Consider the following 19953-nt stretch of genomic DNA (forward strand, 5'->3'; position numbering starts at 1 on the left):
AAATGAAACACCACTGCTCCAGTGCAGATAGAGAAATGTTGATTCATTGTTTATTGATCACACACACACACACACACACACACACACACACACACACAGAGAGAGAAAGAGAGAGCCCACACAGGAGCTTGACCCACAGTGGATTCTTTACACACCCACATGCACTCTGGCACTGTAACGTGCGCACTCAAACACACACAACTCTAAAATGGACGAGCCCAACGCAACTCACTCAAAAATACCTCCCAGACCTTATTTTACCCCTTCATACTAGGCCACACACACACACACACACACACAGACACACACACAGACATACACTCTCAAACGCTCACACACACACAATACATCATTGATAAGTGAACAACATCCCCGAGCCGACTAGGTGAAAAATCTGTCGATGTGCCCTTGAGCAAGGCACTTAACCCTAATTGCTCATGTAAGTCGCTCTGGAAAAGAGCGTCTGCTAAATGACTAAAATGTCAAATGTAAATGTAAAGTGGCGTGAGTAGATAATAGCTTCTGGGGAAAGGCAGCTAACCAAACCATCCCTCCATCTCTTTAGACACACACACACACACACACACACACACACACACACACACACACACACACACTGGCCCACCTCTGGTTCTCCTGTGGGATTAACCCCTGTCAATAATGCCCTTGTTTATTAGAGGAACTGACACACACACCAGAGTGGTAGAACTGACCGTACTAGTGCAGTGGTAGCCTACATACAGTATCCTAACTGGGACTGTACCCCTTCTTACAGTCAGATGGCACTGCAGAGATGGGACTACACACACACACGCAATCCTGAGAGGATTCATGTCGGTAGCATTCTCTCAAAGACAAAACCCCAAATGTCATTCATCCTCCAATCCTCTCTTTCAGAGGCCTTCCCCACTCTCTATCTAAACCCAGTCTCAAACGAATAATGACACACACACACACAGCGAGAGATGGTAGAAACGGTCCGTATGTGGCCTACATTACATCCAGTATAGCCTGTATTTTATACCCACATAAACACAATTTCTTAAAACTTAACTGATTTCCCTACTCTGACTCAACAGTCACTGACCAGTCCTTCCTTGTTACTGTCAGTGCTATCCGGGATCCTTCGGACGTCCATAACCTAACCCTAACCTTGATCCCTACTCTTACCCTAACCTTAACTATTTTAAAATGTCAATTGGTTAGGGACGTCCCAAGGATCCCGGATAGCACGGACCGTAAGCCCTTATGAGCAGACCAGACATCCCAGTACCCTCCCTTCACTAAATCCATGTCACTAAACTCATTCTGTTTGACGATGGAAATTAACTGCCCAGAGTTCAATCCCTGTTCCGTAAATGTGAATTTGGTGGAAAATGAAACTAGGTAACCATTGTCATGCTGCTGCTGCTGCTACAACAAACAGTGCATTCACGTTTCAAAAGCTCTTCCATTTCACGATGCCAACCTCGGCCCCGCCTGGAGTTAAACACAACAATCAAAGCATAGTAGTCACATTAAATAATCATAACATTATAATCATAGCATCTCTCACTTCCCTGCATCCCTCCCCCCGTTCCTCTACCCCATCTCATCCTTCCCCCGTTCCTCTACCCCATCTCATCCTTCCCCTGTTCCTCTACCCCATCTCATCCTTCCCCTGTTCCTCTACCCCATCTCATCCTTCCCCTGTTCCTCTACCCCATCTCATCCTTCCCCTGTTCCTCTACCCCATCTCATCCTTCCCCTGTTCCTCTACCCCATCTCATCCTTCCCACGTTCCTCTACCCCATCTCATCCCTACCCCCGTTCCTCTACCCCATCTCATCCTTCCCCTGTTCCTCTACCCCATCTCATCCCTCCCCCACGTACCTCTACCCCATCTCATACTTCCCACGTTCCTCTACCCCATCTCATCCCTACCCTGTTCCTCTACCCCATCTCATCCCTACCCCCGTTCCTCTACCCCATCTCATACTTCCCACGTTCCTCTACCCCATCTCATCCCTTCCCCTGTTCCTCTACCCCATCTCATCCCTACCCCCGTTCCTCTACCCCATCTCATCCCTACCCCTGTTCCTCTACCCCATCTCATCCCTACCCCTGTTCCTCTACCCCATTTCATCCCTTCATGTCCAGGCTGTCTCAGTGTGTCTCACCTGTCCCGGGGCGTCCAATGATGATTTCTTTGCATGGTGTGGGGTGCAGGTTCTCTGCAGGCAGTATGAGGGGCAGCAGGGCTGTAGGAGAGGGGTGACAGGCCACTGGCTGCTGGACCTCCCCCCCAAACGAGCCTGTCCTCTCCATCCTACCCCCCCCTCCCCCTGGGCTGGCTGGGTTGGTCAGGGGGGGTCCCGAAGAGGGGGGCGTGGTGGAGATGGAGATGCAAGCCAGAGTGGGGTAACCGGGGGTGACGGAGGTCAGGGAGGACGGGGTGGATGACACCAGCACCAGGGTGGGGGTGGGGCTCTGGAGGAGGACGGTGCCGTTGGTTGCCGCAGCAGCAGCATTGATGGGTACAGGGACTTGGAGAGTGGAGACAAGCTGGGGGGTAACGCTGTTAACACTCTTAGGATCACCTCCTCCCCCTCCCCCACGGCCTAATGGATGCTCTGTAAACTTGGCCAGAGGTACCTCCGGGTTCCGCACGATCACTGGAGAGTCCCGCAAGGCCTGCTGGGATGTGGGGTGGACACGGCAAGGGCCTGAGTCTGGAGGGGAGGGGGGAGTTGGGGACACCAGGAGGGGAGGGGGAGAGGTGGCGGAGGAGGAGGGGGGCCGGCTGGTTGGTGTGCTCACCCCTCGGGGACAGGAGAAGGTGGGTGTGTAAGCGTGGGTGTGTGCTGAGGTCTGGGGGGAGAGTACGGGGAACGAGGCAGGGTTCAGGTCCCCCTGCTCCAGCTCAGGTTTGGGGGGGTAGTCATGGTGGGGGTGGGAGGGGGGAGGAGGGGGAGGAGGAACGTCTGTTTTGCGTTTGCTGGGGCTCATGGGGACGGTGAAGGTCAGGTTAGTGTGGAATGAAGGCTGGACCCCTGAGGTATGCCTTTCCCTCTCTGCCCCCCCAGGGGTGCCCAGCTTGCCCCCCGTGGCACTGGGGTGTCTGTGCCTGCGAGGAGGGGGGATGACGGAGGAGGCGGTGATGGGGGAGAAGTTGGCGGGACGGAATCCGAAGAGGGGGGAGGGTGAGGGTGAGGGGGCGGGGGAGAAAGGGGACTGGTTGGAGATGGGGGAGAAGGAGGGGGTCCCAGAGTGAGAGCTGCCCAGAGACACCAGCATGGTGGCTGCCTCACACTCGTCAAAGTCAAACCTGGAGAAGTCATGGGGGAGGAGGGAGGGCAGCACCAGACGAGGGCGGGAGTCTCCTCTACTGCTGGCCTCGCTGCTGTCTCTGGACGTCTCATCCCAGTCAAACCCACGCAGGTCCGAGGGGGTGACCGTTCCCGAACTGCTCCCCCCCCCTCCTCCTCCTCTCCCCCTGTCCCTCTCTCCCCCTCCTCCTCCTGCTCCCTCCATCTCTTTAGTTCTCATGGAGAGGTGGCGTGAGCAGTAGCCTCGTCTCTGGGACTCCTTCATACATCCCTCTCTAGAACAGAGGCGTCTCCACTGCTTGCCGTTGAACTTCTTGCGGATGCCGTTGGGGGTGCACACCACGTCCCCCTTCTTGTACTTCTGCAGGGCGGCCGACAGGGGGGTGCGGGAGCGTGAGGAGGAGGTTGAGGAGGAGGTTGAGGTAGACCCCCCTCCAGGGATAGGGGTGGGGATCTGGGAGGGGGTCTTGTCCAGGGGGACCGGGGTGCTCTTGGAAGGGGCTAGGTGTGGTGGGGGGGTCGTGCCCAGGGCCTCAGGGCCAGGTAAGGTGAGGGGGGACAGGTGAGATCCCAGTGGCGTGCCCAGGCCCCGGACCACAGAGAGGTGGTGGGAGGAGGGGTAGCTGTGCCCCCCGAGGAGGGGCTTGGAGAGGATGTGGCGATGCTGGGGGCCCATACTGAACCTAGACACCTCCATGTCCTCCTCTGGTGTGTGGGGCTGTTTCTGTCTCTCTCTTTCTTGTTCCCTCTCTTGTTCTCTCTCTCTGTCAGGGTAACCCTCTCCCATGCTGGCGACAACACTGGTCGTTACCAACGAGGAGGAGGGGTGGGGGGGGACGTTTCCATAGTGATGCCCCCCCACCACCCCAGCTGGAGAGAAGCTGTGCACCAACCTCGCCCCCCCTCCCATCGGCCCACCCAGCGTCATCCCAATACTCAGCTGGCACACCTCCCTCTCCACCTCCATCTCCTCTCTCCTCTCCCTCTCCTCCCTCTCTCTCTCCCTCTCCACCTCCCTCTCCACCTCCATCTCCTCCCTCCTCTCCCTCTCCCTCTCCACCTCCATCTCCTCCCTCCTCTCCCTCTCTCTCTCCCGCTCCCCCTCTGGGTGAGGCAGTTCCCAGGGGGGAGTCAGCAGCCTCAGGCTCTGTCTGGACACCCATACAGCCTGGGCCTGCGCCCTCCTCCTCTTCTCCTCCTCCATCCCTCCCTCCTCCTCCCTCCCTCCATTCTCCAGCGCCTCTCTATCCTCACACAGTAGCACCCTGTAGGGGAACGCCACGGCAGGGTGGGGGTCTACCTGGGACAGCACCCCTTCTCTGTATAGCTGAGGTGTCCCCTGTTGCCCCCCATCTTGCCCCCCTCCCCCTCTGAAAGGCACACATACGCGTGTCCCAATGGCCACGGAAGCCGTGCCGGGAGGGGGGGCGTCCAGGATGAACTCCACGCTCGTTTCCTCCCCCTCTGGGAGTGCGGTCCCCCCCTGGAAGGGGTAACAGAGTATCCCCTCCTCCCCCTGCAGCTGGATATCAGCGCTGCCCCCACTCACCCTCCGCACCACCCCAGTCCTGAACATAGGAGACAGGGGTACATCCCTCTCTCTCTCCCTCCCACTTTCCTCTCTGTTAAGTCTATCTCTCTGTCGACAGCGGGCTAGAACTCTCTGGTTCTTCAGGCCTTTGGCCAGGGCATCCACCCCTGACAGACTGCCCTTTCTGTGGCTCTGGTTGGGGCTGGGGCCGGGCTGGGAGGTAGTAGCAGAGTAAGGGGGCAGGCTGCCATGGTAGGGGGCTCTAGCAGGGCTGGTACTGGGCTGGGAGTTCACCTCTAGATCGTGCTCGCTGGCTGTATCAGTGGATACGGAGCGTACTGAGTTAGGGGCCCCCTCTGCCTCCCCACCCTGGGGGTCTCTCTCTCTGTCCTGGGGGGCCACACTGCCATTGTTGGGCCCTATGGAGGCCCCTGTCGTCCCCTGTTCCCCCGAGCTATGGCTGTGGCTGCTAGCAGCTACATTCCTCTCCTCATTGGACACATTGGGGGCTAACGAGTGGCTGACTGAGCTGCTACTATGGCTGTTACTAATGCTGTTAGTACCACTGTTAATACCATTAATAGTAGTGTTAGTCCTACTACTGTTACTAATGGTATTATTACTGTTAGTACTACTGCTGTTGATGATGTTAATACTACTGCTAGTACTACTGTTGTTACTGCTGCTGCTGTTGTAGTTACTGTGGCTGTTGTGCATGGGGGCAGGGGTGAAGGTGAGGCTGGGCGCGTTGCTACCTGCATAGTGTTCAGCGATGTACTTCTTCTTAGGGACTCTGGCCTTGAAGGTGGCTGTTTTCCTACTGGACATGGAGGTAGGGCTGGGACTGGTAGTGGGGGTGGGGATGGTGAGGGTGTTGTTATGGGTGGTGGTGGGGGTGCTGTTAGGCCCCCCTGGTTTACCCCCAACCCCCCCTCTGTTGTCCTCAGTCTTCTCTTTATCTTCAGGTTGCCTTGGCGGCAGCTGCTCTCTAGGCCCCTCCTTCTTTGGGGTCTCGCTGCCTCTGATTGGCTCCCGCTGAGAGCTGTCAGAGGTGGTTGTGGATTGTTTCCGTGGCGAGTGGGCGGGGGGCGTGGTTTGAGGCTGTCCGTCTTGGTTCTCCTTCCTGAGTTTGTTCCTGTTGTCCCTCTCTGGGGGGGTCTGTGTCACCCCTCTCTTCTTCCCCCCTTTGGCCCGTGTGGAGGGGGGAGAGCGCCCCCCCTGTTTCTTTAGTGGCTTCATCTCTTCACCTTGTCTTTTCCTTTATACTCTGTGGGGTGAGTGCTGACGGTTGCTCTGTCCTTTCTTTCTCTCCTCTTATTTGTACCCTGTTTCCTCTTCTTCTTTCTTTTTCCGGCACCCCCTGGTCTTCTGCTCTCTTTTCCACTGCCCCTTTTTCCTTTCTTGTTCTTTCTCCCAAATTCAGACTAAAAACAGAGACGAGCGAGAGAGAGAGAGAGAGAGAGAGAGAGAGAGAGAGAGAGAGCGAGAGACAGAGAGAGAGAGAGAGAGAGAGAGAGAGAGAGAGAGAGAGAGAGAGAGAAGACAGGTGGTCATTTATTATCTTCACCATCAAAACTAGCTGAGATTAGAAAATGATGTCATACCTGGAAGTGTACTGCACTGAATGACTTCACACCAACCGGCTCATAACGCTACCATTCACCTCCATGTAATCCACTAAAGTGTGTACGTGCATGTGCATGTGTGTCCTGGATATACATAAATGTTGAGTGAATTTGAGAAAGTAAAGAATGTTGATGATTTCCACTGCAGCTAATGACGATGTTTCAAAGGCCACAGCTCCTAACATTTGTGGATGAGGCTCCACTAACACACCACTAAGTAAACAGAGCTTTTACAGCAGCATCATCATTGAGGTTAAACTAGAAACTGAATGCATATTATTTAATACATTAGCTTGGTCACTATGACTCGATACATATGGTTTTACATCTGAGCACTGCTCTAGTATTACAAACTCATCTCTCTACACACACACACACACACACACAATCCCAGATTATGCTGTTCTATGCGACGTGTGTGTGTGTGTGTGCCTGGGCTCACATTAACACATCAGGCAAAAACACACACACCAATACATGGGGCATAAACAGGTCTTATTTTATCTCCCATCAGGCAGAGGTGGTCTATGGTGGGCAGGATGAGGTCACTCACAGAGGCCGAGGGCTGATTACACACAGAGACGGCTACACACGGCAGAGAGAGCGAGGGAACAGAGGGAGAGAGGGAGAGAGAATGGAGGGAGAGAGAGATGGAACGGAGAGCGAGAGAGAGAGTGAGAGAGAGAAAAAAGAGTAAGCCAGCTGTGCAATAGGTCTGCCTTTACCATATAGAGTCATAGGGATTTTCCACACTCGTTCTAGCACACCCGACCCTACTCTCTCTTTCCCTTCTTCTTTCTCTCTCTCTCTCTCTCTCTCTCTCTCTCTCTCTCTCTCTCTCTCTCTCTCTCTCTCTCTCTCTCTCTCTCTCTCTCTCTCTCTCTCTCTCTCTCTCTCTCTCTCTCTCTCTCTCTCTCTCTCTCTCTCTCTCTCTCTCTCTCTCTCTCTCTCTCTCTCTCTCTCTCTCTCTCTCTCTCTCTCTCTCTCTCTCTCTCTCTCTCTCTCTCTCTCTCTCTCTCTCTGTGTCTCCTTGTCTCTTTCTCGTACTGGCAAACACAGACACACATTTCGGCAAAAAGCTACACATTTTGAATAATCTGGCATGGCTTAATGTGCTCATATTGGGAAAATGTTTACCCTGGCACACGGTCAGGCACACTATTCAGTGATGCACAAAACAACATGGACAAAAACAGTCACACACACACACACACACACACACAGGAAAACACACACACGGATGTAAACACACCCACATTTCTCGGAGATGAAGTGAGGGTTATGCTAATAGGGGAATTCTTCAACAGAGTCATTTTAAAACACACCGTGTTTTAACTGTTTGTTTACGATGCTAAAAACGCCTCACACATGTGCATAACCCATACTTCCTGTTGTACACCATAACAGTATTTAATTTAACATAACTTCCGGTGAGGCTGTTACAAACTCCCTCAGCCTTTCTCACACTCTCAGGCCCCTGGCCGTCACGTTACGGCTTTCAGCCCTTTCTCTCCCTTCGGCTAAAATAACTGGATAGCCTGATTCATTCATTAGAATGACATCTGGCCTGAAAGTAGAGCAATTATGGTTATGTGGTGAAGTAAACCTCCTGGCCCCTAGTTATGGTGAGTGTAGGGACGTTGTGAGGAAAACCTCCTGTCCCTGGTTGTGGTGAGTGTAGGGACGTGGTGAGTGTAGGCATGTGGTGAGATACGTGCTGGAGGAGTCAGGGGAGGGAGCTAGTCAGGGATCTGGTCTCAAGCACCAAAAATGTGTTTGGTCACGATCATGGTTTCTAAAAATGCTCTTGGCTTCAGCTGATAAGAAAGTGGCAGGGCTCTACGCTGACCTTTTTTACAAGGAGCACCTGTGCGCCTAAGTTGAAAAATGTAGTAGCACACAAAGAAATTTAGAAAAAATATTTGAGGCAACAAGATGTTTTCTTTGTAATAATGGTGCAAGCATGACGGTCATGAATCTGCGCTCAGTGTATTCTCCACTCAGGGGCTGCGGTACAGTGAAATAATCATTGCAACAATCATGATCTGGGTGATTTTTTTTCTAGGCGCACTGGTGGTCCTACATTTTAATTCCAGGTCGCACAGCAAATTATTTAGGCGCAGATGCGAGTAAAATGGTTGCACTGTATAGCCCTTAGCGTGTGTGTGTACTGTGCCGTACTGTAGGCTACATTTCATTTGTATTTTTTTCTGTTTTATTACTCCACATACAAAAAATTCAAGGTTAGTGACCATTCATCTATTCCTGGAAGCAGTGTTTCCCCTAGGATTTTTTCCAGCAGGGGTGGCAATGTTAGCATAGCGTGGTAGTGGGCGTGGCCAATTGTACGTCTCCAACCAAAGATTTGAAAGGCCCTACTCTTGGCTGCAGAGACAAAATGTTGGTGGACTAAAGCTAGTTTCCTGCAATTTTACACATTTTGTCATGGGGCTGAAAAAAAAAATCTGTTTTAAAGCTAATTTCCTGCAATATCTTTTCTACATAATTTATATCTGTTTTTAGTCATTTAAGTTTACACTGACAACGTTTTACCATCCAGATCTTTATATATACAGTGGGGAAAAAAAGTATTTAGTCAGCCACCAATTGTGCAAGTTCTCCCACTTAAAAAGATGAGAGAGGCCTGTAATTTTCATCATAGGTACACGTCAACTATGACAGACAAATTGAGGAAAAAAAATCCAGAAAATCCCATTGTAGGATTTTTAATGAATTTATTTGCAAATTATGGTGGAAAATAAGTATTTGGTCACCTACAAACAAGCAAGATTTCTGGCTCTCACAGACCTGTAACTTCTTCTTTCAGAGGCTCCTCTGTCCTCCACTCGTTACCTGTATTAATGGCACCTGTTTGAACTTGTTATCAGTATAAAATACACCTGTCCACAACCTCAAACAGTCACACTCCAAACTTCACAATGGCCAAGACCAAAGAGCTGTCAAAGGACACCAAAAACAAAATTGTAGACCTGCACCAGGCTGGCAAGACTGAATCTGCAATAGGTAAGCAGCTTGGTTTGAAGAAATCAACTGTGGGAGCAATTATTAGGAAATGGAAGACATACAAGACCACTGATAATCTCCCTCGATCTGGGGCTCCACGCAAGATCTCACCCCGTGGGGTCAAAATGATCACAAGAACGGTGAGCAAAAATCCCAGAACCACACGGGGGACCTAGTGAATGACCTGCAGAGAGCTGGGACCAAAGTAACAAAGCCAACCATCAGTAACACACTACGCCGCCAGGGACTCAAATCCTGCAGTGCGAGACGTGTCCCCCTGCTTAAGCCAGTACATGTCCAGGCCCGTCTGAAGTTCATTTGGATGATCCAGAAGAGGATTGGGAGAATGTCATATGGTCAGATGAAACCAAAATATAACTTTTTGGTAAAAACTCAACTCGTCATGTTTGGAGGACAAAGAATGCTGAGTTGCATCCAAAGAACACCATACCTACTGTGAAGCATGGGGTTGGAAACATCATGCTTTGGGGCTGTTTTTCTGCAAAGGGACCAGGACGACTGATCCGTGTAAAGGAAAGAATGAATGGGGCCATGTATCGTGAGATTTTGAGTGAAACCCTCCTTCCATCAGCAAGGGCATTGAAGATGAAACGTGGCTGGGTCTTTCAGCATGACAGTGATCCCAAACACACCGCCCGGGCAACGAAGGAGTGGCTTCGTAAAAAGCATTTCAAGGTCCTGGAGTGGCCTAGCCAGTCTCCAGATCTCAACCCCATAGAAAATCTTTGGAGGGGAGTTGAAAGTCTGTGTTGCCCAGCGACAGCCCCAAAACATCACTGCTCTAGAGGAGATCTGCATGGAGGAATGGGCCAAAATACCAGCAACAGTGTGTGAAAACCTTGTGAAGACTTACAGAAAACGTTTGACCTGTGTCATTGCCAACAAAGGGTATATAACAAAGTATTGAGAAACTTTTGTTATTGACCAAATACTTATTTTCCACCATCATATGCCAATAAATTCATTAAAAATCCTACAATGTGATTTTCTGGATTTTTTTTTCTCATTTTGTCTGTCATAGTTGATGTGTACCTATGATGCAAATTACAGGCCTCTCTCATCTTTTTAAGTGGGAGAACTTGCACAATTGGTGGCTGACTAAATACTTTTTTTCCCCACTGTATTTGTATATATATTATATTTATATATGTATATATGGGGGCAACGATTTAGCAGCGATGGCTTGCCACTGCTAAATGAATATAGGGGAAACACTGCCTGAAAGTAGTGTATGGTACAACATTGAGTATGAAGTATCAGTCCAAGGTCAGTGTGTTGATCCTGGGCATGGTTTCAGTTGAATACAGCTACAGAGAGGTCAGCAACCATCCAAGGCTAAAAGTAATATTTTTTTAATCAATCCTAAATGTTGATTTTCATTTAAGACCACAATTCCAAAGAACTGGTTGCTTTTTATGTTATTGCTCTGTCTGTCTGTCTGCGTGCTAAGTGTTACTTCTCATATGCTGCTCTGCATGTGCTTATTGTCTGTCTTGTCATTTGAAGTGTTTTTAATAACCTGCTCAGGTTATTCGACTACGGTCGAAAATTTGCTGGCTGGCTAAAGCCGAGACAGTTGATTTTGGAAAGGGGATACCTAGTCAGTTGCACAACTGAATGCATTCAACCGAAAATATGTCTTCCGCATTTAACCCAATCCCTCTGAATAAGAGAGGTGCGGGGGGGGGGGCTGGTTTAATTGACGTCCACGTCATCGGTGCCCGGGGGGCAGTTGTTGTTGGGGGTTAACTGGGCAGAACGGCAGATTTTTCCACCTTGCCAGCTCTGGAATTCAAACCAGCGGCCTTTCGGTTACTTGCCCAACGCTCTTAACTGCTAGGCTACCTGCCACCTATTAATAGGCATTGTCCCTGCAAAAATAGACTTAATAAAGTCAAAGTAACTGTCTGTATGTGCCCCACATTTTTTTTCTTTATACATTGATATGTTTCGGATTTCAGAAAAATTACTGTGAGAAATGTAAAGCATAGGCTGTTCTGGGAAAAGACAATGATTATTTACTGGCCTTGATAAGGATCAGTTGATTCTGGCTCAATCACAAAAAAAGGCAATAACAGGAGATTAACCTGTTTATTACAGTACAATACAAATATAGCACAATGTAAATTGTATAATATGATTCAAGTACCATCTACTGTAGCCTACAGTGTCCCAACTAAAATACTAGGCCAATAACCAGAACCATCTAAATTCATAAATGATTCCATTCTGTATTGTGAGAGCCAGAACTGGCCTTAAAGGGGCTGATTGATAAACATTTAGCCCCACAGACAGTGTAGGCCTAGTACTCAGAACACGATCACCCTGGAATACGAGTAGCATTGACTACACACACATAAGGCAAGCAGTCCCACACACTAACACTCAACCAGGAATTTACAGAACAGACACTGTTCAATTCTCCAATGGCCTAAGACCACACACACACACACACACACACACACACTTCCACAGTGAGGAGTAATTAATACAGACATCTAATCTCAACAGAGAGTGTAAAGACATGGGCACATATGGAGAATAAAAGCATGCTCCTGGTCCTACTACACTATCCCACGGTTATAAACTACTGCTACAATGCCATTTTTGTAAACCACTCGTGAGGAATATAGTGCAGTGCCCCACCGCACTGTGGCAGAGGGTGTGTGTGTGCCCGACTGCCCGTGTGCGGGAGCTGTGCCGCACAAGAGTGTGTGTACAAAACACCATATGTTGAGTGTGGGACTTCACGTTGTCTCTACCTTGTTCGGTGATGCACCTCTTTCACACTATATGTGCGTGTGTGTGTGTGTGTGTGGGGGGGGGGGGGATGGCACACTGCAGTTCGTCCCTCTCTGAAACGTATTTTATGGACGTCTGAGAGGGCGCAGGGCTGCAGTGGAGGGAACGGGATGGAGAGGAGAGCACTAAGATACACTACACCACTAACGATTAAAAGGTATAGTACCAGGGTATTGTACTGGGTTCTCCCCCTGGGTTTACCGTGGTGACAGGGCCATCCTACCCTTAAACTGGGTCACCAGGGAACACAAAAAATAAAATAACACACATCATACACACACACACACTTGAGAAGCTCTTGTGTATGTACTCACTGTATGACGAGGGGGTGTAGTGATAGCACAATGCGACATTAAGGATTTTCTTTTGACAGGGTATTTTTGGTGTAGTGAGAGGGAGAACTATAAACGAGTGTGTGAGTGAGTGAGGGCGCTACGGTGGAGAACATCAGTTCAGTTGTGACGTAGTTAAAATACTGTCAGTTGCTTGCTGGCTGGCATAATTATGACTGTCACTGTCCATATTATTGATGAAACAGAAATATTGAAGGTTGAAACAACCGTTAAGGACTCCAGTCAGTTATTGATCTACAGCTCTAGCATGGACCAGAGGTGTCCAGTGTTGACTGGGACCCAATGGCCCCAATGGCAGGACTGCCAATGCCAAATCAATGGCAAACTGCTCTGCTAAACTACAGGATACATTTCAATCTAGGAGGGATTTCCATATGCATGCACAAATGAAGTGATGGATGCATGCATGAAAGCAATGATGATGATACAAAATCAACGGTTTTATATATGCATTATCTGCAATACATTGCAAATGCTGTCAGTTGTTCTAGTACAGAAGTACAAGTCTGTCCACCCCAATTGCAAATGTTGTTTAACTCTCTCTGAAAATAATTATACATGTCAAATGTAGAAAAGTCTATAAGGAAACTGCAGCTCAATGCAGTCAAAATGCCTGTGATAGTAGTTTAGCTGGGCAGAAAAGTGGGAGCACGGCCTGAGAGGAGCCGTTACATAGTGCCAGACAGCATACGAGCTGTTTTTCCCCAGCCTAGGTTCTGCGCTGATCTGAGCAAGAGTAGCCTAGCTAGTAACGTTACTAGAGCCGCTGCACTCCATACTGAACAATGTCAAAGGAGTTGAGGCTGCCTACTCAGAAGCAAACAAACACAACAGCCTGTGTCGAATGCTTAGCCCAACGAGACAGGAGTATTTTCTACACAACGCAGCTTTGCACATCTATCTCTAACACTAAAATATATTGCACATGTATGTGCAGTTACTTCAGGGACGGTTCATGACGCAAAAGTTTAATTCAGCGAGCTAAGCAGCATTCATTTTAAGCAGGTCACACAAATAGCTAGCTAATCTGGCTACTACTGCTCAGTAGTCGTAGTAGTAGTAGTAGTAGTAGTAGTAACAACGTCATTACAACTGCTCGGGACTGTTATAGGTAATATAGGACGTAGTGTTCCATTTGTTTACTATTTACAAACAGTCAGGACAGCAATAGTAAATCCTGGGGCTGATGCTGGGGTGTCATGTATTTGCTGCACTGGGGTGTGCAAGATGTGTCGATTACCTATTTACTGCTATGCACAAAGTCAAGTTTACTGCAACGTTGAGGTGGAGAATAGTGGTGCAAAGTTACTTGTAGCTTGCTTGCAGGTTATGCAGTTAATCCGTTGACAAAGTTCAGTGACTGTGCACCTCCACCCCCTCCTATTTTCTCTCGTCCCTTCCTTGATACTTGGCGAGAAAGCTGTGTCACTCTTCTTTACACGAGATCAGTACGAAAAACAGGGCGACCGACCGTTAACCGTTGATAGTAACTGTCGTTAGCTTGTTGGAGAAGAACATACAAGTCGGTTAGTTGTAACTCACCCAAACAGAAAAATTCAGTTGGCAATAGATACATTTACGATCCTTTTTTGCAGATGAGGAAGCTTGCACGCTTGCGGGTAAAATCCCTCAGCTGGCCGTTGCTACTGTGTGGTCCGGGCTCGCACTTTAATTTGCCTCCGTAAAACATGTATTTTTCCCACAGCAACTCAAACAGGGCTAAAAAAAAAAAAAAAAAAAGATCTGTGTCCCTTTTCCACTACAGTCACAAAATGGTGAATGAACCACTAACAGCTGGCCTCTCTGACCAATCACAGATCTCTGACAGGTACAGTAGCCTACCAGCGTTGACGGTACAAAGTAAAGGGTGTGGACAGCTGTCAAGGTCCACATGACTGACACGTGTATCTGGCGAATGGCTATGGGATATTAGACCAAGCCGGTGCCTAGTCCCAAACTATACAGTATCCAATAAGGGCATTGGGAACCATAGGAACAGTGTGTGGGTGGGCCCAAGGGAGGGGCCGAATTAGAGTTTAGCCAATAGAATAGCATAGGAGTCCTCCCCCTCCAAAATAATGGGGCATGTTTACCACAACTGACAGCGCAAGGGCCATCCCTGGCTAGACAGTCTACTGTGGGACTTTCCTTATCACGGAAACATCAAGGAAAAGATAGGTCGTTGATAGTGTGAGCACTTACAGAAACTACACGCTCATCCGTGATTTCTGCTAGTCTGTCAACTCCCTTTGCAGACCTGAAGGAGTGGGGAAAGTGGGATGGAGTGATTCAGAAAGAAGGGAGGGCTAAGTTTTACTGCTCTCGAGCCCATTTCCTTGTGCTATGGTTGAGATATTCGTTTTCTTTATAATTGTTATAGTGTAAAATGTTGTGCCATTACACCGCTTTCACTCCTTTGTGTTTCTCCTTTCGCTGATTACACTCCTCCTTTCTTTTCTCTCAGCAACAGACCCTCACCTCGCACCCAACAGCCAATCACGGCGCTGAATTCAGCTCTCTCTGACGTCGACGATTACTCTGCCCCGCCTCTCCCATAGAAAATGAACAGGGGATCTTAGCTGACGTCACCTTGCCAACGCCTGATTGGCCAGGTGGGAGATGTCTCCCAGCCAATGGCCAAACTTAGTGGTGATGTCATCACGCATGTTGCCACCAGCTGGACCAAGGGGGCGTGGTCTGGCGTAAACTCTGCTCACCAGTGTTTACTGCAAGTACCATAGTACGAGAGAGAGCCAAGCTGCATGGAAGAGTGGCGTGCCGAACCTCTGTAATACTATGGCAGTCACACACAGACAGTAGGACTACGACTACATACATTGGACTACTAGCCTATTCTCAATAGCACACTGGCCGATCTTCAGAAAAAATATATGAATAACATTTTTGTAGCCTACTGTTCTGGATGTTTTTCTGCAATACCTTTGAAAGATACATTTGGTTTGAGGTCCTTACTATTGAACATTCTGATTTAGTGACAGAGATATAGAGGAGTAGTCTTCTCTTTTTTCCAGGCTGTGAAAGCCAACAAAGACAGTTACATAGTAAACATGACATAATCCTTATTTCTCTTGTAGTAGACAGACAAACAGACTCACGCAGAGACAGACAGCTTGGGCAGAAGCCTCTCACAGCGTCCTCGTTATCGGTGTCCCCTGCTGGTGTTTCCTCACATGCCATATAGAAAACGATTAAAGAAAGATGAAAAGAGTAGAATCTCTGTTTATACAAAATAATAAATATTGATTAAAAAAAGACAACACAAAAATCTGAAAGACACACCAGCATAGAAAGAGGCCGATTGTGTTAGCGCGCGCGTGTCTAGTGTGTGTGCGTGTGTGTCAGTGTGTGAGAGGAGGTAGAAAGGAGCTGGAAGGGAGACACCTAGCGGTGAGCAGAGAACTCTGCAATGTGATATAATGCAGTAATCTCTAAAAACGTTTAGGTCTGTCTGTCTGTTTGTGACTGTCTGTCTGATGCTGATGAGTTACTTTCCATCTCTGGAGAATGATTTAGCTTCTAGTTCTGCTGTCAGGGGAGCAGTATTTGGCTATATGAACTCCACCGCAGACCTTCCCTAGCAATCTCTAGCTTTCTTCTTAGTTTCTGGAAATATCAGGTAGATTATTGGAAAATATGAGGTAATGTATAGTTTGAAGGGAGTTATATTATTAGAAAAAGCAATTGAGACTGTTTCAGATCTGTTTCAGTTTGTAAAATATTTCAACCATTGAGGACCCAAACTGTTTCAGAAAAAAAGTTGAATATAAATGTGGTCTCACTGTGTATTTACATGGTCATTAGCATGGTACATTGACCGTTTTCAAATGAATTAATTCCATGCAATAGATTAATTCACTCTCGTTAGTAATCAAATATAAGTTTGCTCTACCGCTGCAGCATGTCAACAGTTCGTTGACTGAAAGAGAGAGAGAGAGAGACCTGAGCTGTGTGGATGACGACATGGCTGTGCAATGTTTCCCTCGTTAGCAAGTGTCTCCCTCTCTCGGCAGGATTCTGACCTTTGACCTTGACCCCTCACCCCAGCAACGGCCACTCTCTATACCCCCATCACTGACCTGTCAATCAGATGTCAGAGACTCGCCCCCCCTGCAGAGCTTTGGGTCCTGGGGGGGGGAGAAAGTGAGAGAGTGAATAATAATGCTGTGGTATGAAGCAAACAGAGAGAGAAGGACAAAACCATATTCAGCCATTCAGTGTAAACTGAAATGAATGCGGAGGTGGCTACTTACATTCACTACGCTAGAGGACTACCATTATATGTACTGAAAGTTGGAATAATAGACAGGCCCATATAAGGTAGGCTAGAAGAGCACTTTTTATTGTGGATGGAGAAAAAAAATCAGGCTGGCCTGAATGAATCACACTAGCTGTACTCCTTTCAGTTTTTCTTTCTTTGTTTTGGTCAGTTTCTTTTGTCTTAGTATACACGGCCCACCTCTTAACCGGGAGACCTAAACAAACAACCTTTGACCAGTAAATGTCAAGAGCCGACATGGCATCCAACAGCTATGCCCTTTTAAACCATCTCCAGCTCTCGCTGTCACTGGTATTTACCACAGGCTAGCTGACATGAGATGTTCCATTGGGGACAGACAGAACACATCATCAATATTCTCACCAATGGAGAGTTCAAGAACAAAGTATGTAGTATCTGAAAATGCACTATGACGATGCAGTGATGCATAACGGTATTGGTAAATTAATCTCTCTGTATGTAATTAGTGTATTTCACTGTTTGTATGTTACCCCAGAGTTCAAATAACATTAGAACATAATACAGGAGTACACTTAAAGCCTAAGGTTACCCCCAACCAACGCCCTGGCCCCCCAGGCAGTAACCCACACGACACAGGCAGACCGATGGAATGTCTGACAGCTCTGGCTCTTCTAATACCGCAGACACTCACAGTAGCATAACCTCTGCCCTCTAATCTCTAATTCCTGGCCCCTGACCCAGCACCTATTGCCTAGGGCCCTATGCCATCACAGCATCTAACAAGGTTTCCAGGTAAAAAAATAAAATAATGTTTTCCGGCCTAGGGAGAGATACAAGGAAGAGGATTGGTGGTACATTTCCCAAGAAAGGAAACATATTTTGAGCCACAGGAATTGAGGTGTGGGTGGACTCATCTTTGTATCTGTACCATTATAGTGTCTGTGACAGCATGGGCAGCGCCATTGAGGCTAAAGTGGTCAATTTTCTTCTTCATGATTGGCTGATCCCTCCTAATGACTAAACAGGAGGGATCAGCCAATGAATTTGGAAGTCCCACCCAGTTAACTACATTCAAATGGTGGAATCCCTCAAAGGCGCTGCTCATGCTAAAACGGCCTTTTGACCACTAGAGGCCTCTATCATTCTCTATAGGGTGGACTGAGGGAAGGCTTGTGGCTGTTTCCTGTTTCCTGTGAACTATTTCCTGCCTTCTAACACACCTGGGTAACTAACTCCCCTGATGTGAGAGGATACCTGGGGCTACAGGTCCCTGGTTACTTTAGAAACAGAACATTGTTTTGCATAAGCAGTTTGGCTGGAACACAATCACGCTTCACTTATCTGTTCTATAACACCCAATTTCTATGCTGCTTGCCTGCACAAGAGCCAAGGAGGCTCCAGTTACCACAGAAATGCAACACATAGCGCCTACATCACACACCTTCCTTAAACAGCCTACATCTTTAAGTGGATATGTGCTCTTTAGGATCTATATGCTCTATTTCTACACTGTGTACCTTTAGCCTTCAACAGAGGGGCAGCATTGCTGTCAGGCTCATAGTGTATATCGCATGTCAGCTGAGACTGAGCCTGTTCCTGGAGACACAGCAATCTCCACAGCTTCTCTGCTCAAACCAACCACACCCTTCCCAACACAACACTACCCGCACAACCAGGGCCATTAGAGCTCATTAGTCTGATCAATAACCCTGTGAAAACCCTGTTAAACTGTAAAGGGTTTGGGAAAGACAGGGAACACACTGGTTGGTTTGTCCTGTCTAATCTGATACTGTAGTTACAGTTGATATGAGGAAAGGCTACAGTATGTATGGATAAAGAGATGAAGCCAATGATCTAGAGAGAGAGAGAGAGAGAGAGAGAGAGAGAGAGAAAGAGAGTGTGTGTGTGTGCGTATCACAGAGAGAGTGTTGTGACTAATTGGTGAGAGATCCCGTGACAGAAGCCATTTCATGATCAACAGCCGCTTTTCAAAAAACACAATTTTCTATTCTCTCAGAGAATAGAAAACCCCCAAATCGTCAAAAATAAACATGTTTCATCCCCTATGAAGCTAAACCAATCAGGTGGAATGGACTGGAGAGAGTTTGTCAGTGATTTGCTACCGCTACATGACATTGATGAAAGGCTAGAAAACCGACAGCACACTGCAAGCCGAACATAATAGTATCGTTAAACGCTAACAGAGGTGGTAAAAGAGGCCAACTGCCATCCGATCCATAACATACAGTACAGTAGGCCCTGTGTGTCGGCTGCATTACTGACACAGTAACAGGACACCGTTCAGCTGTTGCAGGGATACATGTCATATACGAGTCAACACTGAGACTCTGTTCCTATATAAGAGGCCCTTGTCAACACATTCCACACTTTATGAGTGAGGGACAATTTGAGGCAACCAGTAGGCCTATGCTAGCCTGGATGCAGTCTCTGTTCAGCTATTACATTCCACTCCTTTCATTTGCCAAAGATCTTTCTTTGACAGGAGTGGCAAGGAGTGGAATGTTAGCTAAAAATACTGGTACCCAGACTAGGCCTATGGGTGAAAATGGGTGGATGGTTGAGGTAACTGCTTTGAATGAATCTGTTGATCTGCAATTTGATGATATAGGCTTATTACTACTGAAGGGGTTAATTGAAGTAGTGGCAGGGCCTTGTTACTGTATGTCTATAACCGTAACCTGTTATCAAAGTACAGTAGGCCAAAACACTCCAGTACAGTTCGAATCCAAACATGTATTAGTCAAGGCCTTTTAGCATAATTATGGATAAAGTTTAGTGTGGTTTCATTGAGTTTGTCTTTGCCTGCAGTACTCATTTTACACAGCAGAGGGGGATATGCTTCCGATAATGACAGCGATTACATCAAAAAACGGATATGTGCCTGTTCTTAAGGTGTAAAAGTTCTCATGTCTTCCATCAGCTTTGGTTGTTGTACAATATAACTAACACATTCAAATAAATTAACTAATGCAATAAAATAAAACAAATATGAACATCAACTGATTTGGAA

The 19953-nt window shown here is 47.8% G+C and overlaps 2 protein-coding genes across 2 annotated transcripts in view; both read right to left on the minus strand.

Annotated features, from left to right (window-relative positions):
* Positions 1-4227, minus strand: part of LOC121543825 (protein capicua homolog) — a 47715-nt gene extending 43488 nt beyond the window's left edge. The window contains exon 1 of the mRNA XM_045208635.1: positions 2160-4227. Coding sequence (XP_045064570.1) covers positions 2160-4005 — 1846 coding nt within the window. The 5' untranslated portion in view covers positions 4006-4227. The remainder of the gene's footprint in view (positions 1-2159) is intronic.
* A 331-nt stretch (positions 4228-4558) lies between these two features.
* Positions 4559-14369, minus strand: LOC123482080 (flocculation protein FLO11-like). The gene is made up of 3 exons (XM_045208338.1): positions 14207-14369; positions 4696-6263; positions 4559-4573 (listed from the first exon to the last, which is right to left on the minus strand). The coding sequence occupies exons 2-3, from the start codon at positions 6076-6078 to the stop codon at positions 4559-4561; spliced, it is 1398 nt and encodes a 465-aa protein (XP_045064273.1). The 5' UTR covers positions 6079-6263; positions 14207-14369.
* Positions 14370-19953: the final 5584 nt, after the last annotated feature.

Source organism: Coregonus clupeaformis, chromosome 28 (genome assembly GCF_020615455.1).
Source record: "Coregonus clupeaformis isolate EN_2021a chromosome 28, ASM2061545v1, whole genome shotgun sequence".
Lineage (NCBI taxonomy): Eukaryota > Metazoa > Chordata > Actinopteri > Salmoniformes > Salmonidae > Coregonus > Coregonus clupeaformis.